Source organism: Alosa alosa, chromosome 18 (assembly GCF_017589495.1).
Source record: "Alosa alosa isolate M-15738 ecotype Scorff River chromosome 18, AALO_Geno_1.1, whole genome shotgun sequence".
Lineage (NCBI taxonomy): Eukaryota > Metazoa > Chordata > Actinopteri > Clupeiformes > Clupeidae > Alosa > Alosa alosa.
Genome location: NC_063206.1, coordinates 870,001 through 885,000, shown reverse-complemented (window position 1 = coordinate 885,000; position 15,000 = coordinate 870,001). Strand labels below are relative to the sequence as shown.

The 15,000-nt window shown below is 44.1% G+C and overlaps 1 protein-coding gene across 1 annotated transcript in view; it reads left to right on the top strand.

Annotated features, from left to right (window-relative positions):
* The window catches only part of prkn (parkin RBR E3 ubiquitin protein ligase), a 121,392-nt gene that overhangs the window by 96,082 nt on the left and 10,310 nt on the right, over positions 1–15,000 (top strand). Inside the window, exons 8-9 of the mRNA XM_048270198.1 lie at positions 6,832–6,893; positions 7,751–7,900. Of these exons, the coding sequence (XP_048126155.1) occupies positions 6,832–6,893; positions 7,751–7,900 (212 nt within the window). The remainder of the gene's footprint in view (positions 1–6,831; positions 6,894–7,750; positions 7,901–15,000) is intronic.

The window sequence follows — 15,000 nt, the reverse complement described above, 5'->3', positions numbered from 1 at the left end:
TTACCGAGGGACACTGGGGCAGCTCAGTGGCCACTGAGGGAACACTGGGGCAGCTCAGTCATTTTTACTTCCTTCTGGTGTGTTGCCTTTGTCTGCCGGGGCACTGACACTGAACGCAGGTGTTGATCAGGGAGGTTTTGAACACCCTGTGCAGGTGCCATTACATAGAGTTCATCTGTCTGTCCGGAGCTACTTCTCATCAATGGTGACGTGGTGGTTGGAGTTCATTCATCTCTCACCATACAAGGTATATCATTTGTTTTTTTGGTAATGACTTGGCAATGTATATGTGTGGGGTAAGGCCAACACCGTTTTCCCCTATTGTTTCTTGCCTTTGCCTGAACAAACTTCACCAAGCCGGATCGGTGCCCCAGGGTGGCATCTTTGATGTCTTTCTCCAGCACGCGCCGGCCACTGCGTGCTATATGGCTACGAACCCGGGAAAAGCTGGACTCCCTGATGGTGTGGTCCTTAAAGGACACTTTTCCTTGTCTCTCCTGATGACAGGAGCTAGAGAGCACCGCCACTCAACCCCTGGCAGGACACCACTGGGGTGACAAAAGTTCAGATGTTGGAGATTGAGTCTGTTGGAGTAGTCCCTCCTGTGGAGGTGAGTGGTAGTGAGTCACCATCTACTCTGTTAAATACTGGTGAGTTTGAAAGTTGTTCCTTGCCACATTTGTTTAAGGTTTCACGTGAGGAGCTGATTTATGAAAGCAGTCAGCTGACCCCTCTCTGAACCTTTGCTTTGGCTGCTCAAGACAGTCCCGATAATGTGTCAACCTATTTCATGCAAGATGGTTGTTATGTAGGCGCGATATGTGTTTCAACAAGAAATTTTTCCAACACTGTTGTGCAGGTGGTTGTCCCACATAAGTTTCGAATGCTGTGTTAGACCTAGCGCATAATGACGTAGGCAGGACATACTGGAGTGCGCAAGACTCATGATCGAACCAAAGGCCGATTATTTTGGCCAAAGTTGAGAAAAGATGTCTCTTTTTATGTTAGATCTTGTCATGTGTCAATTGACCGGCAAGTCAATCAGAAGATTCCGGGTTGCTCCTTTACATCCGATCCCTGCTGTGTCAAACCCTTTGAGCACCTTATTGTTGATTTGTGGTCCCTTGCCTCGCCTTCCTCCGTTGGGGGCATAGTTTCTGTTAACTGTAATGTGCCAGTCCACACGATATTGGGCCAGCTTATCCACTAAGGTCCATTACCGCTAAGTCAGTGTTGAAGTTTTTTACTAATTTCATGTCTATTTTGGAATTTTGAATGTCATTCAGAGGATCAAGGTTCCAATTTTATGTCAAACAGTTCTCTAGGCATTGAAACAACTGAAAGCCAAACACAACATTCTCAAGCTTTACCATCCTCAAAGTCAGGGTGCCCTTGAGCCGCATTTCATCAGACTTTGAAGTTTCTTATGCGGTCTTACTGTGTTGAGCTTGGGTCTGACTGGGAGGAGGGTCTCCCCTGGCTACTCTTGGCAATTAGAGAGGTGGTCCAGGAGAGCACGGGCTTCAGCCCTAATGAACTTGTTCTTGGTCATGCAGTAAGAGGGCCAACGGCTGTTTTGGCTGATGAGTGGTGTGTAGCTGAGGCGGTTAATGTGCTGGACTACGTTAGTGGCTTCCGCTATCGGTTGTATGAGGCTAGAGCAGCTGCTAGACGTAAACTGGGTAAAGCTCAGTGTAAGATGCAACGTCTTTTTAACCGGAAGGCTAAGCACCATAGCTTTAACGTTGGCGATAAAGTTCTGGCTCTGTTGCCTCTTGTGAATAGTCCCTTTCAAGCTAAGTATAGCGGCCCTTATGAGATTGTCAAGTTCCTTCCTGACCATAAATATCTCATTAGTACGCCTGAGCGGCGGCAGAAGGTACAAGTTTGTCACATCAATCTGTTAAAACCTTACTTTTCATCTGTGCCATCTACAGTTGTTGCTTTGGTTACTACCACTCCACTAGGGGAGCTAGTGATTCAGAACCCGTCTGTTTTGGCAATGGGGTTGCGTCTCTGGATCCTGTCAGTGAAGAGTTTGATGAGGGGGGTGAGGGGTCCGTCGCAGGCTATTGTGTGGAGGGTCGCCATAAACTCTGAGTTCTGGAAGACCTGCCTTCACATCTCTCTCACTTGTCTGATCTAGAGAAGGCAGATATCATTGGGTTGATTTGAGTCCTTTCCTAGTCTCTTTCCTGACGTTCCTTCCCGCATACATCTGTGATTGAACATGATATAGACGTTGGCTGAGGCTTTGCCCATCAAGCAGCACGCCTATCGCGTGTCAATCCAAGGAAAAGGGAATTGTTGCAAAAGAGGTTGATTACCTTTCTAGCCAATAATCTAGCTGAACCTAGCTTTAGTCCCTGGAGCTCCCCTTGTCTGTTGGTTAATAAACCAGACGGAACGCATCGGTTCTGCACTGATTATAGGCACTTAATTCAGTAACAAAACCTGATTGTTATCCATTACCACGCTATGATGACTGTGTGGATCGTGTTGGGTCAGCTAGGCACGTGAGTAAATTTGACCTTCTAAAGGATACTGGCAGGTCCCTCTAACGGCTAGGGCTAAAGAGTTATCTGCCTTTGTAACACCTGACAATTTCTTGCAGTACCAGGTCATGCCTTTTTGGGGTCATGAATGCTGCCTCCACATTTCAACGGCTTGTTAATCATTTTTAGCTGGGATGCGTGGCTGTGATGCATACATCGATGATTTGGTTCTTTATAGTAATAACTGGGTTAATCATCTAAAACAGATTAATGAACTTTTCACCAGACTATCTGCAGCTAACCTTACGGTAAACCTGACCAAATGTGAGTTTGCTCAGGCTAGCATCACCTGTGTTGGAAAGGTAGTAGGAGGTGGGCAAGTTCGACCAGTAGGGGCCATTTGTAATTTCCCAGAGCCGGAAACTCGCCGGGATCTCCGGAAGTTTCTGGGAATGGCGGGGTACTACAGAGCCTTTTGGAAAAATGTTGCCTCTGTAGTTGTGCCCTTGACAGACTTATTAAGCCCAAAGACTCCATATGAATGGTCTGTTGCATGTCAAAAAGCCTTTGATAATGTAAAGTGTCTGCTTGCTTCTGCCCCTGTTCTCTCCGCTCCTAATTTTGATTGTCCCTTCAGTGTTGCTGTTGACGCCAGTGAGCGTGGCGCAGGTGCAGTTCTGTTGCAGTTGGGATCTGACGGTGTAGAGCACCCTGTTGGGTAATTCTCTAAGAAGTTTAATCGCCATCAGCGAGTCTATTCCACTGTTGAGCGTGAAGCACTAGCTTTAATCCTAGCTGTTCAACACTTCGAGGTGTACCTTGGCTCTTCTTTAACTCCAATAGAGGTTTACACTGATCACAACCCGTTAGTCTTTATTAATCGAATGAAGAATCAGAACCAACGCATTATGCGTTGGAGCTTAATTCTTCAACAATATCCACTAAGGATAAAGCACATCAGAGGCAAAAACAATGTTGTTGCTGATGCTTTGTCTAGAGTTTAATTCTGTTTTCTCTATCTTCCTCCACTGCTTTCACGCTGCCTGTTTCCCCTTCACTCTTTTCCCTAGCCCAAAGGCGCCTGGATCTGGAGGGGTTTGCATGTGTGGAACAGGTGGTTGTTTGTTTGTTTGGGTTTTTGGTTTGCCTTAGCCAACCTTTTTAGGGAGGGAGATGTGAAGCCCACCTGGGTGCAAACCACGGCCCCTATGGGTCTAGTGCAGTCAGTGCACGGACAGTGCTAGGCCTGGGTGTCCTAGGCAGCCTAAGTGCCTTATTGGTTTCACCTGCACTTAGGGGTTGGGCTATAAAAGGGGCTTCTCTCTCTCTTTCCTTTCATATAGGCACTATTTGACTTCTTTCCTTCACGGACACACTCTATCATTCTTCATCTCACTCTATCTTAATGATAATTTCCTTCCTTTGCAGCTAACATCCTGATACTGATCTACTAGACGCTCACCACATCCATACACGCACGACATTGCACCAACATACCCTAGACACATATTATTGACCTGATTTGATTGCACTTCTTTAAATAAATTATTATTCTTTACAACTGTTTCTTGTCCCTCATTATGTGATGTTGTGAACGAGCCCACGCCGTTACACTCTCACACACACACACACCTGAATCACACACTCTCACTCTCACACACACACACACACCTGAATTACACACTCTCACTCTCACACACACACACACACAGACACACACTCTCACTATCACACACACACACACACACCTGAATCACACACTCTCACTCTCACACACACACCTGAATCACACACTCTCACTCTCTCACACACACACACACACACAGACACACACTCTCCCTCTCACACACACACACCTGAATCACACACTCTCACTCTCACACACACACACACACAGACACACACGCTCACTCTCTCACACACACACACACACCTGAATCACACACTCTCACACACACACACACACACACACCTGAATCACACACTCACACACACACACACAGACACACACTCTCACTCTCACACACACACACACACACCCTGAATCACACACTCTCACACACACAGACACACACTCTCACTCTCACACACACACACACACACCTGAATCACACACTCTCACTCTCTCTCACACACACACACCTGAATCACACACTCTCACTCTCACACACAGACACACACTCTCACTCTCACACACACACACACACCTGAATCACACACTCTCACTCTCTCACACACACACAGACACACACTCTCACTCTCACACACACACACACACCTGAATCACACACTCTCACACTCACACACACACACGCAGACACACACTCTCACTCTCTCACACACACACACACACACACGGTGTTGCACAATGCAGAGGACACAGCGCATAGTGTTATCTGTGTGTGTGTGTGTGTGTGCATGTGTCAGAGAGAGAAACAGAGAGAAACAGAGAAAGAGAACTTCAGCTTTAGATTGGTGTTTAACTGGTGTTTATAAGTGGAGTCTATATTTGTGTGTGTGTGTGTGTGTGTGTGTGTGTGTGATCTAAAGATTAGATAGAAGCTCACTCTCCTGCAGAGTAATTGGTGTGTGTTTCTCAGATTGAAAGCTTTGCTGAAAAGTACTGTTAGGTCCTGGGAGATGTACTGACCATTAGTTCACACACACACACACACACACACTCACACTCACTCACACACACACTAACATAAACACATATTCCAAGGCATCCATACACACACACTCCTCTTGGGTAATTTGCATAATTGCAGCTGTGGATGGAAAGTTGATCCTCTGTAACCCACAACCCCAACACCCATTATGGCACCATACACACACACACAAACACACACATGCGCGCACACACACACATGCACACACACACACACACACACACACACATGCACACACACACACACACACACACACACACACACACACATATGCACACACACACACACTTTGTGTAACTTGTGGGTTGTGTTGTATTATCCCACCTGCAGCTTCTCATCTCCACATCCTTAACCTGACATTGTTTAGGGGTGTCTGTGTGTGTGTGTGTGTGTGTGTGTGTGGGGGGGGTATGAATAATGTCAGTGGGGGTCCAGGGAAAATGTTTGAAATTTTGACTGCTAAATACACCATTTTAATGCCCTTTTCGTAGGGACAGAAACCGAGAAAGCAGCGCCCGTCTTCTGTCTGACTCACGTGACTCCCTGCAATAGGCCATCACTTCACTGCTCTCACTACACTGCTGACACCACCACATGGAGAAATGTCGCACGTAAACAGAATCTTTCAGAAGAGAATCTTTCAGAAGTTATTTATTGCACGAATGGGTTAGCAAAACCATAATTTTTGGAGATCATTCAATTGAATTTGTTTGCACAACAGCCTGTTCTGCGTTCACTCCAGCGAGAGTGAAGTATAGTTTTAAAAGCTGTGTCATAGCATAGGCACGCACGCACGCATCACCATAGCCTATTTGCTACGATATTTATCTCTGTTACAAGTCGTGAGTTATGCCCATTAAACTTTTAACTTAGATTATAGGCCTACAACAGTTTAATTTCGAGTAGCCTAGGGTGTGTGTGTGTGTGTGGTAAGGGTGTGTGTACGAGGTGAGACCCATGTCTGTATCACTGGGTTATTAATGCATGTAATACCTATTTTGTAAGGAAGTAAAAGACGTAGGACTAGGCTAATGACAGAACTGTAGGCTACGCCAGTTTCTATGCTGTTTTCATGGACAGCAAGAATCCGCTTCGTTCGATGTTTTAAATAATGTTGTTTGCTGCTTCTACAAATGTCATCTCCAGTGGTTTCACTTGCACAGACACCACTACCCCCTAATGCTATGCCTCTTTATTTGATAACACTAAATTAAGAAATATTTTCTAATCTGGGAAATGTTTAGTTTCTTTTTCTTTCGGTCCGCGGTTCCATTTAATTGTGCCGTAAATTATCGGCGGACTAGGAAACCCTAACCCTGCAGATCATACGCAGAGAAAGCACGCTCTGGGAACAGAACACAGTTGCATGTCCACTGTAGGTCTGTCTACACGGAAAATGACAAGTGTCATGGTGCGGCCGCACCCCCCGCACCTCCACTTCCAACATCACTGGTGTGTCTCTGTCTGTGTGTGTCTGTGTGTATCTGTACGTGTCGGTGTGTGTGTGTGTGATCACAAATGTGTTTATGTGATTTTTTGTAATGATAGGTTACTGACCTTGGAGTTCATAAAGCATTCCCCTCTTTCCCTCTCTCTCTCTCTTTGTCCCCCCTCTCTCTCTTTCTCTCTCTCTCGCTCTCCCTCTCTCTCTCTGTCCATCCCAGCGGGTTGTCCAGACTCTCTGATCAAAGAGACGCATCACTTCCATGTTCTTGGAGAGGAACAGGTATGTGGTGTGTGTGTGTGTGTGTGTGTGTGTGTTAAACCTGAAGAATGCTATTAAAACCGTCTCCTTAATTCCAAATGGAGACACCATTGACCGAGTAGATCTGATGTACAGTAGTTAAGAGCAGATCAAACTTGAGGCTGGCTTGCGAAAGAATAGTTCTTTATTCTGGATGTACCAACAGAGTTCTGATGGCTCTATTGGACGCACAGCACAGCACAGTGTTGCAAAGTGAAGCCAAGGTCATGAACTCACATCACAATCACAAACACTTATGGCTAGATACAGGTGTATAAACACACACACACAGAACACTCATGGCTAAATATAGGTGTATAAACACACACACACACACACACAGAACACTCATGGCTAGATATAGGTGTATAAACACACACACACACAGAACACACATGGCTAGATATAGGTGTATAAAAACACACACACACACACACACACACACACAGAACACACATGGCTAGATAGATTGTAGTTGAAGACGTGTTTTCTACACACACACGTGTTTGGGTTCAGTGTGAAGCAGTTGAATATAATAATATGGGGTAATAATATGGGGCTAATAATATGGGGTAATAATATGGGGCTAATATAATATGGGGCTAATAATATGGGGTAATAATATGGGGCTAATATAATATGGGGTAATAATATGGGGCTAATATAATATGGGGCTAATAATATGGGGTAATAATATGGGGCTAATATAATATGGGGTAATAATATGGGGCTAATATAATATGGGGTAATAATATGGGGCTAATATGGAGCTAATCCAGTGTGCTAGCTGTGTCCTAGATGGACTGTACATATGAAGGGACTTGACTCTCTCTCCCCAGTATGAGCGGTACCAGCGCTACGCGGCGGAGGAGTGTGTGTTGGGGATGGGGGGGGTGTTGTGTCCTGCTCCGGGCTGTGGGGCCGGTCTGCTACCAGAAGACGACCGCAGGAGGGTGCAGTGTGAGCTGGCCGACGGGCTGGGCTGTGGGGTAAACACACACACATAACACACATACATACATACAACACACACACACATACCTACACACACACCTACACACACACACACACACAACACACATACATACATACAACACACACCTACACACACACACACACACACACACACACACACACATACACATACACACACACACACACACACACACACACACACACATACACACACACACATACAGTGGGTCCCAGTTAAGTTTGGACGGGTTCCTTCATGAATCACGCACCCCATTTTCTCAGCAGAAATGGCACAAACTGCAGTTGACACAAACAACCACAAGGTGTCACTTGGGGAGTTCTGCCACTACTATTTTGATGCGACTTGACTAACTGCTTCCATGACGCGAAGTTTCAAGTCAGTAGAACAATCAGAGAAAGTTGAGCCATTGCCAAACATATATGATAATACAATACTTGAGTTGAGTTTATATATATTATACCCTATTTGTCACGGTTACTTATAGATTTGATAGTGTAGGCCTAACGATAAGCGCATGAGACTTTCAGCGGGGGCACAGGAACTTAAATTGATCACAGTAGTTTAAGCTTACACTTGACAAAACATTCTAATATGAAAATGTAGATGCAATTGTTGTAAAATGGTGCAGCTCCCTTTTAAGAAAGCACCGCGGTGCAGGGATGGAGAGAGAGAAAGCGAGAGGGGAAAGGCCTATGTGTGTTAGAACTTAGCGTGTGGGAAAAAGTAATGCTGTTGAGACTGGAGCCAGTCATATTCAAAATAATGCAAAAAATAAAACCGCAGATAAAACCAATTATCTTCATTCATTGCAACCGCAGCATGCCTGTTGCCGACGCTCAAACTAAAAAAAGATATCAAAGCACCTTTATGTTTGAATGTAGCACCTAACATTTGTTTAAACAGCTGGCCAAATGATTTAGCTGCTTATAGCCTGCACACCAGCAGTGTTGTTTTAAAACAGCTGGCCAAATGATTTAGCTGATTGCTTTATAGCCTGCACACCAGCAGTGTTGTTTAAACAGCTGGCCAAAATGATTTAGCTGATTGCTTATAGCCCGCACACCAGCAGTGTTGTTTTAAACAGCTGGCCAAATGATTTAGCTGATTATAGCCTGCACACCAGCAGTGTTGTTTAAACAGCTGGCCAAATGATTTAGCTGATTATAGCCTGCACACCAGCAGTGTTGTTTTAAACAGCTGACCAAATGATTTAGCTGCTTATAGCCTGCACACCAGCAGTGTTGTTTAAACAGCTGGCCAAATGATTTAGCTGATTGCTTTATAGCCCGCACACCAGCAGTGTTGTTTAAACAGCTGGCAAAATGATTTAGCTGCTTATAGCCTGCACACCAGCAGTGTTGTTTTAAACAGCTGGCCAAATCGATTTTAGCTGCTTATAGCCTGCACACCAGCAGTGTTGTTTTAAACAGCTGGCCAAATGATTTAGCTGATTGATGTGTGTGTGTGTGTGTGTGTGTGTGTGTGTGTGTGCTTATAGCCTGCACACCAGCAGTGTTTGTTTAAACAGCTGGCCAAATGATTTAGCTGCTTATAGCCTGCACACCAGCAGTGTTTGTTTAAACAGCTGGCCAAATGATTTAGCTGCTTATAGCTGCACACCAGCAGTGTTGTTTAAACAGCTGGCCAAATGATTTAGCTGCTTATAGCTGCACACCAGCAGTGTTGTTTAAACAGCTGGCCAAATGATTTAGCTGATTGCTTATAGCCTGCACACCAGCAGTGTTGTTTTAAACAGCTGGCCAAATGATTTAGCTGTTTATAGCCTGCACACCAGCAGTGTTGTTTTAAACAGCTGGCCAAATGATTTAGCTGATTGCTTTAGCCTGCACACCAGCAGTGTTGTTTTAAACAGCTGGCCAAATGATTTAGCTGCTTATGCACACCAGCAGTGTTGTTTTAAACAGCTGGCCAAATGATTTAGCTGATTGCTTATAGCCCGCACACCAGCAGTGTTGTTTTAAACAGCTGGCCAAATGATTTAGCTGATTGCTTATAGCCTGCACACCAGCAGTGTTGTTTAAACAGCTGGCCAAATGATTTAGCTGATTATAGCCTGCACACCAGCAGTGTTGTTTAAACAGCTGGCCAAATGATTTAGCTGATTATAGCCTGCACACCAGCAGTGTTGTTTTAAACAGCTGGCCAAATGATTTAGCTGCTTATAGCCTGCACACCAGCAGTGTTGTTTTAAACAGCTGGGCAAAATGATTTAGCTGCTTATAGCCCTGCACACCAGCAGTGTTGTTTAAACAGCTGGCCAAATGATTTAGCTGCTTATAGCCTGCACACCAGCAGTGTTGTTTAAACAGCTGGCCAAATGATTTAGCTGCTTATAGCCTGCACACCAGCAGTGTTGTTTTAAACAGCTGGCCAAATGATTTAGCTGCTTATAGCCTGCACACCAGCAGTGTTGTTTAAACAGCTGGCCAAATGATTTAGCTGCTTATAGCCTGCACACCAGCAGTGTTGTTTTAAAACAGCTGGCCAAATGATTTAGCTGATTGCTTATAGCCCGCACACCAGCAGTGTTGTTTTAAACAGCTGGCCAAATGATTTAGCTGTTTATCAGCAGTGTTTTTTAAACAGCTGGCCAAATGATTTAGCTGCTTAAATGCACACCAGCAGTGTTGTTTAAACAGCTGGTCAAATGATTTTAGCCTTATAGCTGCACACCAGCAGTGTTTGTTTAAACAGCTGGCCAAATGATTTAGCTGATTTTATAGCCCCGCACCAGCAGTGTTGTTTTAAACAGCTGGCCAGCTGCTTATAGCCCGCACACCAGCAGTGTTGTTTTTAAACAGCTGGCCAAATGATTTAGCTGCTTATAGCCTGCACACCAGCAGTGTTGTTTTAAAACAGCTGGCCAAATGATTTAGCTGATTGTTTATAGCCTGCACACCAGCAGTGTTGTTTTAAACAGCTGGCCAAATGATTTAGCTGCTTATAGCCTGCACACCAGCAGTGTTGTTTTAAACAGCTGGCCAAATGATTTAGCTGCTTATAGCCTGCACACCAGCAGTGTTGTTTTAAACAGCTGGCCAAATGATTTAGCTGATTTGTTTTTAAACAGCTGGCCAAAATGATTTAGCTGCTTATAGCTGCACCAACAGTGTTGTTTTAAACAGCTGGCCAAATGGTTAGCTGATTGCTTATAGCTGCACACCAGCAGTGTTGTTTTGGCCAAAATGATTTAGCTGGCCCACACCAGCGGTGTTTGTTTAAACAGCTGGCCAAATGATTTAGCTGCTTATAGGCTGCACACCAGCAGTGTTGCCTGGCCAGCTGCTTACTGCACACCAGCAGTGTTGTTTAAACAGCTGGCCAAATGATTTAGCTGATTGCTTATAGCCTGCACACCAGCAGCAAAAGTTGTTTTAAACAGCTGGCCAAATGATTTAGCTGATTGCTTATAGCCTGCACACCAGCAGTGTTGTTTAAACAGCTGGCCAAATGATTTAGCTGATTGCTTATAGCCTGCACACCAGCAGTGTTGTTTAAACAGCTGGCCAAATGATTTAGCTGATTGCTTATAGCCTGCACACCAGCAGTGTTGTTTAAACAGCTGGCCAAATGATTTAGCTGATTGCTTATAGCCTGCACACCAGCAGTGTGATTTTTAAACAGCTGGCCAAATGATTTAGCTGCTTATAGCCTGCACACCAGCAGTGTTGTTTTTGGCCAAAACAGCTGGCCCAAAATGTTTTAGCTGGCCAAATGATTGATGTGTGTGTGTGTGTGTGTGTGTGTGTGTGTGTGTGTGTGCTTATAGCCTGCACACCAGCAGTGTTTGTTTAAACAGCTGGCCAAATGATTTAGCTGCTTATAGCCTGCACACCAGCAGTGTTTGTTTAAACAGCTGGCCAAATGATTTAGCTGCTTATAGCTGCACACCAGCAGTGTTGTTTAAACAGCTGGCCAAATGATTTAGCTGCTTATAGCCTGCACACCAGCAGTGTTGTTTAAACAGCTGGCCAAATGATTTAGCTGCTTATAGCCTGCACACCAGCAGTGTTGTTTAAACAGCTGGCCAAATGATTTAGCTGCTTATAGCCTGCACACCAGCAGTGTTGTTTTTAAACAGCTGGCCAAATGATTTTAGCTGATTGCTTATAGCCTGCACACCAGCAGTGTTGTTTTAAACAGCTGGCCAAATGATTTAGCTGATTGCTTATAGCCTGCACACCAGCAGTGTTGTTTAAACAGCTGGCCAAATGATTTAGCTGCTTATAGCCTGCACACCAGCAGTGTTGTTTTAAACAGCTGGCCAAATGATTTAGCTGATTGCTTATAGCCTGCACACCAGCAGTGTTGTTTTAAACAGCTGGCCAAATGATTTAGCTGCTTATAGCCTGCACACCAGCAGTGTTGTTTAAACAGCTGGCCAAATGATTTAGCTGCTTATAGCCTGCACACCAGCAGTGTTGTTTAAACAGCTGGCCAAATGATTTAGCTGATTGCTTATAGCCTGCACACCAGCAGTGTTGTTTTCTTTTCTTTTTGAGCACGTCCGAATCCCAGGACATAACGCACTAAGAGGTTCGAGATATATATTTCCAAAGGGGGCAGATAGTAGGCTATACTGCCAGTGTTTCCCATACATTGACTAATCTGTGGCGGGGGCCCTAAAATAAAAATCGGCCGCCACAGATGAATATTCTATGTTTAATTTAATTTAATTTAAATTAAATATAAGATCAAATCCTTGCATTGCCATTGAGCTGCGCTTTGCATACGCTAGCCTTTCCATGCCATGCCTCTCTCTTGTAGCCCACTGCCCCTCCTCTGCATGTGCATTTAACAAAATATTCACCATTGTTGAAGGATTGTTGTTGCCACATAGAAGCATTGCATAGAAGACGTCTGGCTAAATTGTTATTAAAATCCGGCTCAGCATCAGACCATGCTGCTAAATTTGTTCAAAAAACTGCTGCATTAAAGTGAACTCTGCTAAGGATCACAGCATAGTAGGCTACATTGAAGAGACTAAACTAAGTTAAGTTATGAAATCAAGCAGTATCTCAAAGCTAACGTTAAAATACTGTTTGGATGTCGAATTTAGTATGCTATAGCCTACTTCTAAGCTGCTTGTCAATTTCGTTGAAGGGCTCATTTTATTGACTCTGACACTGAATGTTTGCAAAATCCCAATGTAAATGGAAAAGTGTTTTCCAAAATTCAAAAGTGCTTGTCCCAAGGAGAAGTACAAACCTTTATTGTAACTATGTAGAAAACGTTATGAATTGCATCCACACATCAGCAGCCTTTCAACTGTGTTACAATTGCAAGGGTTCCCTCAAATGTCTTAAAGTGACAGGCACTCAATTAGACGATCTTAATATACCCCTGTGTCAAAGTCAGCTGCCGCCACAAATTGAATCCAATTCTGTGGGAAACACTGACTGCACTTAAAACTTAAAGATTGAACGAATTGCGATCAGTGACAGGCATCGGGTGAACGAAGCTTTTCGAAGTTGAACAGGCTATGAAACATTTTTTTTAGTGCACCTCCATGTCACAGGAAAGACTGGGCTCTCCCTTCTATGAATTGAAAAAGATGTCTACAGACCAGTTTCCATAGTGCACATCTTCACATCGTATCAATAGTTTGGTAAATGTGTGACTCAGCTAATGTTATAGGCTATACAATTAGATGCTTATATGTTATGTTAATGTTATAGGCTTATTAGACTAGGCTACTATTAAAATGTACCGACGGTAGCCTTGGCTATAAGCTATCGCATGATTTCATTGCATGTGAGTGAAAGGGCCTTGCATCTGTCAAGTTCGCACCCCCGGCCCTGCAGCTCCTCCTAAGACAGCGAGGAAAAAGTTAAAATACGCGATAAACCCGGGAAAGGTTGACAGGTTTGTTTTGGTCTCGGTGATTATTTGTGAAATTGTGCAAACGACAGCCATTTCAAGGCATTTCAAGGAAGGAGTGCCCCATGCAAGCTCCCAAATTGACCCAGTAGCCTACAGAAGGCATTCATAAATTGTTGGGACTGGGGAGGGTCATGGGTTTTTTCTCAATCACTTTGGAGGGTCATAGAAAACATTCTTGCTGGCGAGGGAGGGTCATGTCTTTTTTGACTAACGCTCCCAAAACTCCTCCGGTGGCCCCTTAAATAAATAAGGAACAGTCCCTAATTGATTATAGCCTGTAGGCCTACACCAGCAATTGTTGAACATTTACCTGTACAGGACATTGACAGTAGCCCAGCCTAACAAGCAGATGTTGCAAAAGATATCAAAAGACGCAATTAATCAGAAATAAATAATGTAATCTGCATCGCTTTTATTTAACAAACTGCAAAGCAACAAGAGGGTTGAGTTGGCTGTGAGGCCAAACCTGAAGAGCAGAGCCTATCTGTTAAGGTACTTTCGATAGGCTATATGGTAACGAGCTGTGTGTGCCTGGAAAGACAATAGAAGATGCTTTCTGAATAGCACAGCTAAGCGGCTCTGGTCATCCCATACCCTCCCCCCACTTCCTGTAGCCCTAGACTACCATTATGAAGGCCTGCGGGGAATAGCCTAAAACGACTTGTTGCCGTTTTGGGACATTAAGCTTTTTCACGTTAAGCGTGGGGGAGCACGGGGCACAAAGTAACACGTTTTGGCTTTGGCTAAATATTTCCAAAATCATTTGAGTTTCACTAGTCACATGTTTTAACAAGCAACACTTGATATTGAACTACAGTGTGGGAAATTGACTTTATTGTCCATACGGAGAAATAACATATGCAGAGTCTAATCAAGGTCAATCTTGCCAAAAAAAAGCCCTCAAACCTGAAAACACATGAGGCAAAAGTGCAAAACATCACAAAACTAACTAAACACGCGCATATTTTTGTATTGCAATCATTTAGCTATAGTTGTAACCCGCTGGGTCACGTTTCTTTTAAGATAAGATAGCTCCTGGTATGTGTTGACTACATGTTTCAAAACGGTGTTCATTTTTAGCCTACAAGACGATTATTAGTCAGTGAGCTGCACCCACAACTCAGTAATGGAAAGACAGGTAGCCTACCACCTATTTACTTTGATGCCTTCAAAAGACGTTTTGCTGTA